This window comes from Chiloscyllium plagiosum, unplaced genomic scaffold (assembly GCF_037043375.1).
Source record: "Chiloscyllium plagiosum isolate Xiang-an unplaced genomic scaffold, Cpla_swu_hap1 HiC_scaffold_8, whole genome shotgun sequence".
In the NCBI taxonomy this organism is placed as follows: Eukaryota; Metazoa; Chordata; class Chondrichthyes; order Orectolobiformes; family Hemiscylliidae; genus Chiloscyllium; species Chiloscyllium plagiosum.
In genome coordinates this window covers 82,987,298-83,001,236 of record NW_028270146.1, presented here as the reverse complement: position 1 = coordinate 83,001,236, position 13,939 = coordinate 82,987,298, and the positions used below count along the sequence as shown (strand labels likewise).

The 13,939-nt window shown below is 41.5% G+C and overlaps 1 protein-coding gene across 3 annotated transcripts in view; it reads right to left on the bottom strand.

Moving 5' to 3' along the window:
* The window catches only part of scfd1 (sec1 family domain containing 1), a 160,810-nt gene extending 147,344 nt beyond the window's left edge, over positions 1–13,466 (bottom strand). Inside the window, exon 1 of one of the 3 annotated variants that reach the window (XM_043698046.2) lies at positions 13,393–13,466. In XM_043698046.2, the coding sequence (XP_043553981.1) occupies positions 13,393–13,423 (31 nt within the window). In that variant the 5' untranslated portion in view covers positions 13,424–13,466. Of the gene's footprint in view, positions 1–2,468; positions 2,608–13,030; positions 13,234–13,392 lie in introns of those variants that run through there. The other 2 variants (XM_087990041.1, XM_087990040.1) reach the window with 2 other exon arrangements.
* Positions 13,467–13,939: the final 473 nt, after the last annotated feature.

The following is a 13,939-nucleotide window of genomic DNA, read 5'->3' as shown; positions in this document are numbered from 1 at the left end:
TTCAACTTGTCACATCCATGCTAGCCTTTTGCCACTCCCTTGCCTTTTCTCCATAGTCCTGCTGTAAAGTCAACACAGTTCAAGAGATCACATAGCTGCTCTCTCATAAGAGAGAGATTACTGGTAGTGGTTTAAACTGGTGCAAGAAGTTGAGAAGGAGAGACCTTCATGGTAACATCATCCAGAGTGAGAATTGACCCACACTGTTAGCATCACTCTGCATCACAAACCAGCCATCAAGCCCCTTAGTTATCCAACCTTCCTCATCTGCTATAGGACATCAGGATTTATTGTGTTTGTATTAATAGTGAAGCAGAATGTTAGTGAGTTTGGTTACTATTCAAAAAAAAGGAACAGAACTATAGAGCTCTTGAAGATTTAAGGAAAATCAAAAAGCTACACCTTGCTGCTGGTAACTATCAGGAAAAAGGCTGAATGGAATGATTATTGAAGAAAACTGAGTTTCATTTCCTTGCCTTTATAGGGAAAAGTGCGTTTTCGTTTGCACAAAAATGCTTTGTAAGATTTTTTTTCTTTAATTTGGTGTTTAGTTGCCTGTTAAGTACTGATTTATGTTGATTTTAAGTTTTTTTGTTACAGTAAAAATCTTAAAAGGTGAAATTCTGTTCTTTATTTCTGGTCATTTGAGAAATTCATGTTTTAAAAGTTATTGGTCTTTATGGGGATCATAACAATTTGGCAATGTTTGTATGATTGAACCCAAAGGAATGGAATTTTCAAGAGTTTATACAAACTAGATTTCACATTTACTTTTTCTGTTTTCAATGAAAAATCTATATGGCTATTTCTGTTGCTCATGTATATTTGTTTTTGAAAAATAAGACCTGTCTGATAGCACCTTGGAACAGTTTGCAAAGATTGATATGAAGGCTGTGGCAGAGAGAAAATATCTGTTGCTTGGAAGTAGACCTTAAAAGGGCAAAGATAGTAGAAATATTGCTCAACACTTGAATCTTGAGGAGAAAATGTCATCCTGATAGTCAACAGTTAATCCAGATTTCAACTGCAAATGATGCAACTTGAACTGGAAAGAGAAAGAGAAACTAGAATTAAAATTCCAAAGAGGACAAAAGGGTATTTCAGAGAGAAAAGGAAATTAGCAATTTTTAATTTGCAAAGGAAACATTTCGATTATGTGAATGGGGTTGCTGGTAAAACTTCAGGAGATTCAGATTTAATTCCTTGTTTTAATTTGGCAATGAACATTTGCTTTGTGCTTAAATTCAGTGAGAAGGAAGTTGAAATGTACTTCCTGTCATTTCAGAAAATTGCCACAAAACTGCAGTGCTGTACATAAATTGGACAATTTTATTAGTGTTTGAGGTAAAGCTTTGGACGTTCACTGATCTCTTTCAGATGGACAGTCTGACAACCATGATACCCTTAAAACTGCTGCTCTCAATGCATTAGTGTCAGAGGCTTAAAGACAGAAATATAACTAAGAAAGAGAGCTTCTTAGAGAAAAGGAAATTGGGTTTTGTAGATGGTATAGGTTAATGAAGGTTGCCCCAAATTTTGAGAATCTTAAGGAAAATAATTCTGAAGGAAGAATTCAAATACAAATTAAATTAATTTTGAGGGCGGCACAGTGGCACAGTGGTTAGCACTGCTGCCTCACAGCGCCAGAGACCCGGGTTCAATTCCCGCCTCAGGCGACTGACTGTGTGGAGTTTGCACGTTCTCCCCATGTCTAAGTGGGTTTCCTCCGGGTGCTCCGGTTTCCTCCCACAGTCCAAAGATGTGCAGGTTAGGTGAATTGGCCATGCTAAATTCCCCGTAGTGTTAGGTAAGAGGTAAAGGTAGGGGTTGCGCTTCGGCGGGGCGGTGTGGACATGTAGGGCCGAAGGGCCTGTTTCCACACTGTAAGTAATCTAATCTAATCTAAACATAAATTGAGAGTGAGGTCTACCTGGAAGGCTATAATGTTTTGAAAATAAGAGAGGCTGCAGTAATGGCAGGTGACAAGTTATTTCACAAATATGTTAGTAACAGAGTTTTGTTTGCAAACCCACAGAAAAACTGAAGGTATAAAAAGCCCGATTATAATGAGGAAAATGGTGGATGTGGTTGGAGGAATGTCAGACCCATATAAAAGACAGTTTAACAGATAAGTTTAATTCAGAAGTAATCATGTTGTCATTTCATAAAAAGAGGCATGTGAATGCTGAATGTTGGAAATTATAAAGCAAGACTATAGAAGTTGTAAGGTTATACAGTTCGTCTTGAGAAGGTACCGACCAGGTGAGTAAAGCCTATCCATTAAAGTGGATTAGGATACTAGAAATCATGGAAGTTTTCTATTTAAAGATGAAGTGTCTCCATTCTTGACTGTTGAGACAGAGAAGCCAATTGTTATTTTTAGTGATACAGGATCAGCACTGCCCTGACTTTAACAGGAATTGGTGTCCAGAATAAAAACATATGGGCTATTAATAGAAATTATTTACCTTTTATTTTGTGTAAAATGAATTTCAATGTGACGTCATTGCCAGTCCTGTAATTGCAGGTGTTATTCTTAATTTACCAATGATGGTGTGGATTTTTATTAGCAAATAACTTGGGGGGGAAGGCACTGTTGTCTCCAATAATCTTGGGAAAGTCCACTTGAACCTCTGAAACTGAAGTCATCAGGAAAAAAATGCAGTCAACCACATTCTACAACCTGATTTCAAGAAATAAAATTTACAAAGGATGTGTTAAGACACATTTCAATATGCTAATTTTTTAAAATGTGATTATCGCACCTAAAATAAAAGATTAATGGTAGTTACAGAAGAGTTAAAATTGTCCAAATTAAAAATGTAGGAAAGACCTACATGCGATAAAGCAGTTAGCAACAGTACTCAAAGCTAATGATGAAACAGAACAAAATAAATCCTTTGAAGGAGAGTAGAAAACCTGGAAACAATGACGCTGAACGCTACTTATGTCGTCTTTTCCTCTGTTCCCATTTATTTTGCTAATAATCCTTTCCCCAACCTGCAGACCATTTCACCTGTCTCCAACACTCTGCCTCCATCTGGACTCCTCCTTCTGGCCTTTTCCCTGCACTTGACTTGTTCATTAAGAACTGTCAACGTGACATCGGTTACCTTAATTTCTCTGGCCCCTCACCCAATCTATCTCCCTCTGAACTGACTGTACCCTGGGCTCTCAGATCCAACCCTAACTTTGTAATCACTTCCTCTGATCTTCCACTGGACCATGATGCCACCATTGAACATTAGGCTATAGTGTCCACAGTCACTAATCTCATTTTATGATTAGATTAGATTAGATTACTTACAGTGTGGAAACAGGCCCTTCGGCTCAACAAGTCCACACCGACCCGCTGAAGTGCAACCCACCCATTCCCCTATATTTACCCCTTCACCTAACACTACGGGCAATTTAGCATGGCTAACTCACCTAACCTGCACATTTTTGGATTGTGGGAGGAAACCGGAGCACACGGAGGAAACCCATGCAGACACGGGGAGAATGTGCAAACTCCACACATCTGGGGATCTCTTTCCAACAGCCTCCAAGCTCACACTTGCCCAACCCAATGTAGTCCACATTCTATCTTCTCCCTGAAATCCACAAATAGGACTGCCTAGACAGACTCATTGTTTCTGCTTGGTCCCATTCCATGGAGCTTATTCCTTCCTACCTCAGCTCCATTTTTTCTTCTCTTGTCCAGTCCCTTCCCATTCACATCCACGATCCTTCTGACACTTTACAATAGTTTCAGAGTTTCCTCCTCTTCACTGGATGTGCAATCCCTTTACACATCCATTTTCTATCAGGATGGACTCTACACTTCTTCCTGGAAAAATGGCCTGAACTGCCTCCATCTACTATCATCCTCCACCATTTGGCCAAGCCTGTCCTCACTTTGAATAACTTCTTCTTTAACGCCTCTTATTCTCTTCACATAAAGGTGTGGCTATGGCTACCCACATAGCCCCCAGATATGCCTGTCTCCATATGGGATACACGGAACATACACTATTCTAATCCTACTCGGCTCCCTCCCCACAGTTCTTTCTCCAGTACGTTGATGATATCATCAGTGATGCTTCACTCTCTTGTCTGGAATTGGAAAATGTTTTCAGTTTCGCTTCCAATTTCCATCCTGCCCTCACCTTCACCTGGTCCATTTCTGATTCCTCCATTCCCTTTGTTGACATTTCTGTTTCCATTTTTAATACAGGCTGGCCAGCAATATCCATTACAAAGCCACCAACTCCCAGTTACTTGGACGATATATCCTCACATTGCTTCTTGTCAAGATTCCATTCCATTCTCCCAGTTTCTCTATCTCCATCACATCTGTTCTGATGATGCCAACTTCCATAGCGCAGCCTCAGAGATGTCAACTTTATTTCCACAACTAAGGATTCCTCACCAATTTCCTGTATTTCTGCCCTTGCTCCCTCTTTTCACTCATTCTTCCCAGACCGGGTAGCCCAAGTCCTCAATTTCTATCCTATCAGCATCCACATCCAAAGGATTATTAGCTGCCATGACCATCACCTACAGCAAGATACCACCACCAGACACACATTCCCCTCCCCTCCCTTGTCAGCCTTCTGCAGGGACTGTTCCCATTGGGAAACTCTGGTCCATTCCTCTTCCACTCCCAACATCTCCCACACACTCCATGACATCTTCCCCGGCAACCGCAGATTACAACGCTTGCCCGCTTATTTCCTTCCCTTCTCACTTTCGAAGACAGCTTTCAGTGAAGCAGCGCACTTCACTTAGTCTGGTTTATTGTACTCGCTGCTCGCAATGTGGTGTCCTCTACAATGTGAGACGAAACGCAGAGTGGGTGACTGCTTTTTGGAACACATACATTCTGTCTGCAAAATTGACCACAAACTTCTGGCTGCTTGCCAGTTTAACACACCACCACATTCCCTGGACAACATCTGTATCAAGGGCTTCTGCAGTGCTCCAGCAAGGCTTAGTGCAAGATGGAAGAACCACATCTCATTTTCTGTTTGGAAACCATGCAGCCTTCAAGACTCGATATCCAGTTTGATAGTTTTAGAGCCTGAGTACCTTTTTCCATGTCCTTTACTTACCCCACACCCCAGGTCGTAGCATCACATGGGGTGCTTTCATCATTTCCACCCACTAATGGTCTCCTTCCGTAGTTTCTCTTTCTTCCCAGCTCACCATTATCTATCCCTTTATATGGCCAACTGCTGTTCTCTCTCTGGGCTCCATCTCCACTTATCATTTACTCATTCCCTTCCTTTCCAGCCCTCACCCATCCTCAGCCTTTTCCTAGCTACAATCAGTTCTGAAAAAGGGTCACTGAAAACATTGACTCTGCTTTCCCACCACATATGATGCCAGACCTGCTGAGTTTCTCAATAAAATTCCGATTTGGATATGAAAAAGCTGCTTAGACAATACTAAAATAAAAATATTTCTTGTGGAAACTGGCTAAGAGTGAATTAAGCAGAAAATTGTTTTCCAGAAAGTTATGATTGTAATAACTTATGCAGCCTTGACTTTACATACTAACAAAGATCCCAACAATCCCAACATAGAAATACTACAGGTCATCTGGCATTGACTTAGGCACTGGAAGAGACAACGGCAGAAACAACCCTGTCAACCCTGCAAAGTCCTCTTTACCGAGATCTGGGGACTGGTACCAAAACTGGGAGAGCTGTCTCACAGACTAGCCCAGCAACGGCCTGATACAGTCATATTAATTGGTTCATAATTTACAGACAATACCTCAGACACCATCATCACCATCCCTGGATATGTCCTGTCCCAACCTCAGGACAGAACCAGCAGAGGTGGTGGCACAGTGGTATACAGTTGGGAGGGAGTTGCTTTTGGAGTCCTCAACATTGACTCCAAGTTAAACATGGGCAATGAAAACTGATGCTGATTACTACATATCATCCTCTCTCAGCTGATGAATGAGTACGCCATGTTGAAAAAAAACACTTGGAGGAATGAGTGAGAGTGTTAAGGCCACAAAATGTACTCTGGGTGGGGGAATTTCAATATCCACCGTTAAGAATGGCTCTGCAGCAGCACTATTTTGAGTTGATCTGTAAGCTCATGGTTCTGCATATCCCCCACTCAACCACTACCATCAAGCCAGAGGGCATACCAGGGCTAGCGTCAGGCAGCATCCGAGGAGCAGACATGTCAACGTTTCTGATTGAAGAGCTTATGCTTGAAACATTGTCTCTCCTGCTCCTTGGATGCTGCCTGACTGGCAGTGCTTTTCCAGCACCACACTTTTGTCCTCTGATCTCCAGCATCTGCAGTCCTTACTTTCTCCATACCAGGAGCAACACCAGACATACTTAAAAGTGAGGTGTCAGTGATATTGAAGAGTTAACTTGCTTTGCTGACCTGCAGGAAATTGGATTTCCCGAGGCTAGGGTGGGATGCCTCTGACTTAGAAATTACCTTATCATGTCCTATTATCCGGAGCCATTCACATGGCCATTTCCTTGCCATTCAGAGATATTTACATTTTCATCCCCTATTCAGAAATCAATAAGAATATTATAGTTGGAATTCTGACTACTCCCTGTAGTTTTAAAAATACAACTCTCACTAGATCTGGCCATTCAGGGATGATTTGCATTACATTGCTTCTGGAGGTGAGGTGGTCACTGCATTGTGTCTTGAGTGGCATGTGATTGTGAGGGGGATGGCGAGGGGTTGTCTTGTGGGCATTACTAACTGTGATATACAGGTTTTGTATAAAGGAAGGACTGTTTCCTTTGTCAAGGGAGAGATTTTGCCATGACCCCGTAAACCCTGTGAGGTGTGTGGTAAAGGTTCCTCCAGAAGGTTTGTACTGTACGTGCTTAATAAAATTTGGTTGTTGTTCACAGAAGTTGGTGTGTTGCAGTTGCATCAAGTGTGTAAGAAGGTCAGGAAAAAGAACTTAACAGTCAACCTGGTGAAGGTATCAAACAAGATTACTTGCATGTCAAACATCAAAAGCAGCAAGTGATAGACAAAGCTATGCGATCACACAACCAACAAATCAGATCTATCCAGTTATAAATGGACAATTAAACAACTCACAGGAAGAACAGGCTCCGCAAATATCCCCATCCTCCAAGATGGAAGAGCCCAATACATTGTGCAAAAGGTAAGGCTGAAACTGTTGCAGCAATCTTCGGCCGAAGTGCCGCATGGTAGGGGTGGGATGATCCATTTCGGCCTCCTCCAGTGGTTCCCAGCATTACAGATACCAATCTTCAGCCAATTCAATTGACCCCACGTGATATTAAAGGCTTAAGGCACTGATAACTCTGGTAATAGTACTGAAGACCTTACTGCTTTCCTAGCCAATCTCTTCCTTTACAGTTATAGCACTGGCATCTACCCAACAATGTAGAAAATTGCCCAAGTATGTCCTATACATTAAAAAGGACAAGGTGAACCCAACCAATTACCACTTCAGCAGTCTAGTTCCAATCATCAAGATGTCATCAACAGTGCTATCAAGCAGCATCTGCTCAATATATTTGCTCAGTAATAACTTGCTCAGTGATGCCCAGTTTGGATGCTGCCAGGGTCACTCAGCTCCTGACCTTATTACAGCCTTGGTCCAAACATGGACAAAAGAGCTGAATTCCAGAGGTGAAGTGAGTGTGACAGCCTTTGTCATTAAGGCTGCATTTGATCAAATGCAGTATCGTGGAGCCAAGTAAAACTGGAATCAATCGGTATTGGGGGCAAAATCTCCACTGGGTGGAGTCATATCTGGCATATAGGATAATGGTTGTGGTTTTTGAAAGTCAGCTATTTCAGCTCCAGAAATCTCTGCAGGAGTTCCTAGGACCAACTCTCTTCAGCTACTTCATCAATAACATTTCCACTATCTTAAGGTCAGAAGTGGGGATGTTTGCTGATGATCGCACAACATTCAGCACCATTTGTGACTCCTCAGATATTGAAGCAGTCTAGGCACAAATGCAACAAGATCTAGACAACATCCAGGTTTTCGGTGAGACGTGGCAAGAAACATTTGCACCACAGAAATGCCTGCTCTGACAATCTCCAATAAAAGACAATCTAATCACCAACCCATGATAATCAATTGTGTTATCATCATTGAATCCCCCACCAACATCCGGGGGAGTTATGATTGACGAAAAACTCAACTGCACTCACCACATAAACTTGATAATGTCATTAATACTGAACAGAGTAACAGACTTCAAAAATGACTGAGAATGTTGAAATAGGCAAGGCACAATTTAGTGTAGTCAAATGCGCAACTGTCTTCATACTGATAACCGCTTTGGCAAGGAAGGATTGAGATAGGAAATGCAAAGATACTTTCAGCAGCTAACATCATCTCTAGAGTTTCTCCATTCATGGGTAAAGCATCCCTTTGGACCACCGCTCACCCCTCCAAAACCAGATCCAACGGATTCAATCAGCTCCCCAGTCATGAGCATGAAAAGTGAAGAAGCTAACAACAATGGAGGTCGGTACACTTTTTGTCAGTGGCCTTCCTACGGACATTAAATCACGGGAGCTTTGCATTCTCTTTCGATCATTTAAGGGATATGAAGGTACACTGATCAAGCTAACATCACAACAGCCAGTTGGCTTTGTTACATTTAACAGCAGAGCAGGAGCAGAAGCAGCAAAGAATGCTGCATTCACCTGGCCTGCGGCTGCAGTTGCAGCTGCTGCACTGCACTGCATGCTCAGATGCACTGGTATCCTCCATCTGAAGCATCTCTGGAAGGTTGGAAGTGTCGTCAGCTTTAAGTATTTTACTGCTATTATCCAAGAAATCAGATTTCTCCGAGGAGTGATGCAAGGACAGACTGAATTTTTGTTTCCGGTTGGACTTTACTAAAGGAAACTTTGGAGAACTGGCTCGTTTCCGCTCGACTTGGAGAGGATGGAGTGGTCACTAAGGACTGGGGATTTAAGAACTTTACTGGTGAATTTTTTTCCACATGGGAGGATTATTCAAACTCTAATTACTGTAACAGACTAGTAATTTTTGTTGTTATAATCAGTGTATGCTGTGTGTCAATAACTTGCTTAAATACTGGCTGTCACTGTCTTATAAAAGCTGGTAATGCCATTGGTTATCATGAAATGATAAAAGGAGGGAATGAGAATGTGCATAGGGTATAAGCAGGCAAGGAAAAGTTAAGTTCTGAGTTTTGTGAAACAAGAGGTCCAGCTGAACATGACTCAGATTAGATAAGAACTTACAGTTAACAGTGGGGTGCTGGAGCCACAAATAATGGGTTAACAAGGTAGAAAAGCATTCATTATGTACAGCCATTTAACAGGATAAGGTAGCATTTAGTATGTAACATCAGTTAACAAGGGGAAAAGTATTCATTATGTGAAGCCAGTTAACAAGGTTAAGAACATTCATTGTGTAACAGTAGATGGCTTAATCTTTACTATTGACACTTGCTGATTGTAACGGTCACCCAATTAATATGCATGTTGCCTTATCTGGAAGCTCCTCCCTGTAAAATGACTATATAATTCATTAAGAAACTGCTATTCCAGAGAACACAGTGAACTCAAGTCCCTGTGCACATGGGCGATTGTTCTCTACCCCTCCAGAGCCCAGAATAAAGATGGAGGAAAAACTATATCGTGTCTCTGTGCATTTTGGTTTGACTGAGGAGGGGAAACAGGATGACAATAATATCAGACTCTCAAGGTTAACTCGGTTTCTCCACATTTGTTGCCAGACCTACTGAGTTTTTCCATGACTTTTTTTTTTCAGAAGTGAGCCCTTGTTTGGGAGATGGAAGTAACTGTAGGACTGCTCTTTTAATTTTACAAATTGACCAGAAGTATGACATTCCATAAAAGTGTTTCAAGACATATTTCAGTTGTGTTAGTTAATCAGTGGTATATCAACTTCTTAAGTCATTGGTTTCTAAGGGAATTCTGACAATTTTAAATTTATTTTGAAGTCATTTAAACAAAAAAAACTAAAAGGCATCCTAAAAAAAAGTAATACAAGCATTTCATAACAAATATTAAACTCAATTTAATCTTGAACTGGAAATAGAAAATGAATTAGTATAATTAAGTGGATACCTTTTGGCTGTAGACAGAACACTGATTTTCTAAATAGCTTTAACAGAATTGTTTCCCACAAATCATAAATTACATGAGAAAAATTCTGCATGGAAGATGTATCTTAATAAAGTTAGCCAATACCTACCAGGAGCCTCAAATATTCACAGCAAGTTTCAATTTCAAAAATAATTTTTCAACTTTTTTATTCAATGTACACCAATTAACTTATTTTTATCCAGCTTTTAGCACATAACAATAAATAACTCTCATTAGCACTTTTCATATGGAACCAGCTTTTGCTCAGACATATTGAATTACAAACAATAAAGGTATGTTAAAAGTGTGTCCCCATCCATGATAACTTACTATGACATACTTTGCTCAGACCACAGAACATGCTCAAATACAGAAACAGGAAAATCTAATCCATTATACCACTAACTAGTTGTCAGAGTCTAAGGGTTCAGGTTAAATCAGTCAGGGCTGAGATGAGGAGAATTTTTTTCAGCCAGGAGTTGCGAGCTTGTGGAATTCACTAACTCAGAAAGTAGTCAAGTCCAAAAGTTTTGTATGATTTCAATAAGTAGTTGGAGAGCACTTGGATTTAAAGGGATCAGAGGGTATTGGGGAAAAGCAGGAACATGCTTCTGACTTGGATGATCATATGAATGACACAGCAGGCTCAAAGGGAAGAATGGCCTACTTTTAACCCTATTTCTTAGGTTTTTATATTTAATTTCGATCGCCAACTGAATCCCATGAACTGTCGTCCATAAATCAAAAGCACTGCATTCTGCATCAGGTTATCTTCTATAAGCAATTGTCTGCGCCTTCATGTAGACGGTTTAATACAGTTAGAATAGAGTGAAATCTGCCTTTTAAGACCCCTTTAATGAAAAGTTATTTGGAGTACATGACTGAAGTACTCAGGTGCAAGTTTTATGATTCATGCATGCCATTACAATGAGAAACTACTTGTTCTTAGATAATCCTTTGATATAACAAATGGTCTCAACTGTGTGGTGTGTGTATGCATATGTAAATACTGTTATGAAGACTTCAGTAATTTTTCTGACTTGAGTTAAAGGATTGTGGAGATAACTGGATTGCTTTCTAAAAGGTGAATGAAATTCTTTTAAAATAAGGCATTTTTGGAAACTGCATAGTTACTGGTGATTACTAATCTTGTTACTTGAAAACACTTTGGGGGAAAAAGAAACACCTGACTCTTTATACAACTGGGAGGTCGCTAGTTCTTCTTGGAGATTGTTTGTTTTGATTTTCAGTTGGGGGAGAAAAGCTGAAGAAAAACAGCCTTCCAATTCAGCTGTCCTGTTTCTGGAAAAGGGCCCTTCTTGTCAGTCCAGTATGGTACCATGGGAACAAGATTAGGCCACTCAGCAAGTTCAGCCTCCTCTACCATTCATTGTGATCAAGGATGATCATTTAGAGTCATTGAGATGTACAGCATGGAAACAGACCCTCCGGTCCAACCTGTCCATGCTGACCAGATATCCCAACCCAAACTCGTCCCACCTGCCAGCACCCGGCCCATATCCCTCCAAACCCTTCCTATCCATATATCCATCCAAATGCCTCTTAAATGTTGCAATTGTACAAGCCTCCACCATTTCCTCTGGCAGCTCATTCCATATCCATACCACCCTCGCAAGGTCTCTTTTATATCTTTCCCCTCTCACCCTAAAACTATGCCCTCTAGTTCTGTACTTCCCGACCCCAGGGAAAAGACTTTGTCTATTTACCCTATCCATGCCCCTCATGATTTTGTCAACCTCTATAAGGTCACCCCTGCAAGGTCACTTGCACACAAACAAGTTTGTGGGGTGAATTTGTACTTGCACAGTTACATTGTACTTTGCTCAAAAATTTTATGAATCCGTGTAAGATTCTGTTAATTCATTTTTTAGATTAGAATCTATCTAAACATTATGACACAGACAGCAGCACAGAGCGGTGTTAATACCCAATACATTGTCTGGGCTGACACCAATTGTTAAAGTTCACTTGAGAATGTAACTTTTTTAAAAAAAGTTTTGCGATTTACGTATGAAAGAAGTGAAACGAACATGGTCATTCTAACAGATGAGAGACTTAACAAACAATCAAGGTATTTTTCAATGTATAATTTCAGTTACATCACACTGTAAACTTTTGCTATAAATTCTGTGTCTTACAATTATGACCTCCACAACCACCTGGTGAAGGAGCAGCGCTCCGAAAGCTTGTGCTTCCAATTAAACCTGTTGGCCTATAACCTGGCGTTGTGTGATTTTTAACTTTATACACCCCAGTCCAAAACCAGTATCTCCATATCAGCACTTCGTGAAATAAGCCCCCCCCCCCATCAGAAATCAATTTAAAAATATCTTGTTAAAATATTTAGTTAACAGTATGGGCAGCACGGTGGCACAGTGGTTAGCACTGCTGCTTCACAGCGCCAGAGACCCGGGTTCAATTTCCACCTCAGGCAATTCTCTGTGTGGAGTTTGTACATTCTCCCCGTGTCTGCTTGGGTTTCCTCCGGGTGCTCCAGTTTCCTCCCACAGTCCAAAAATGTGCAAGTTAGGTGAATTGGCCATGCTAAATTACCCATAGTGTTAGGTGAAGGGGTAAATGTAGGGGAATGGGTCTGGGTGGGTTGTGCTTCAGCGGGTCGGTGTGGACTTGTTGGGTCGAAGGGCCTGTTTCCACACTGTAGGTAATCTAAATTCAGTAAGTAATCTAAATTCAATAGTTCTTTTGTATTCTAAGTCTGATTTAGAGAAAGCATACGATTGGTCATAACGGGAACCGTGAAACAAGACAGACGTTGCCCCCATCAAGATCATAACAATATTGGTATGAAAAAGAAAAGTGGTCCAATTTTAGTCAGAAAAGTATGATGTTATCAAACATATTTAAAATTTGTGAACAAATAACTAATCATTACCGGATACCGCTGAGACACACTGCACTGAATTAAAAAAAAAACACTCAAATTGTGTGGGCCAGAGCAATTTTGGTTTTGCTGCTGACACACAGATGCCATCGTTTCGGGGCAAGGCCATGCCTCTACATAAATAATCAACGTCTTTAGAAAAGACCGTAAAGAGTAAGAAACGTCTGATGCTGGTTGCATCAGAAGATCCCCATCTCCGACTGGCTTCACATCCGCGGATCAGCAATCCCAATTTGTTACAACCGCAGTTTCTTGGGCCTTTTACTTTCCCACACGGATCAGTGAGCTACGAGAGGAGGCCGGAGTTTCCGATGTGCACCCGCAGTGACAGCTGTTGCCAAGCGGCTACTTACCGATCTGCTTCTCGCGCACGGACGCCGCCATCTTGGTTTCGTCTGACGTTGCTCCGGATGACGTGGCAGATCGGACACGGAGTCTGCGCTCTACCGTAATGTTCCGCATTGCCGGGCCCCGTGCCTGCGTGTGCGGAGTCTGCACTGTACCGTAATAGAGTTAAAAATCACACCCCGCCAGGTTATTGTCCAACAGGTTTATTCGGAAGCACCAGCTTTCGGAGCGCCGCTCCCTCATCAGGTGGCTGTGTACCGTAATCATACCAGTCGCTGGGCATGTGCGAAGCGTTGCTGTTACGGTGGTTAAGGCAGACTTTTCCCACCTACCTGTGTGACCCAGCTTTGAATTCAGTAACAGGGTGACAACCAGGGTCGATAAAAAGTGGAGCTCGGAGAGGCGCAGCGGGTCAGGCAGCACCGGAGGAGCAGGAATGTCGATGTTTCAGGGAGTCCTGGTGAAGGGTCAATTACCCGAAATGTCCATATTTCCTGCTCCTCTGGTGCTGCCTGACCCGCTGCGCCTTTCCAGCTCCACTTTTTAAATAAA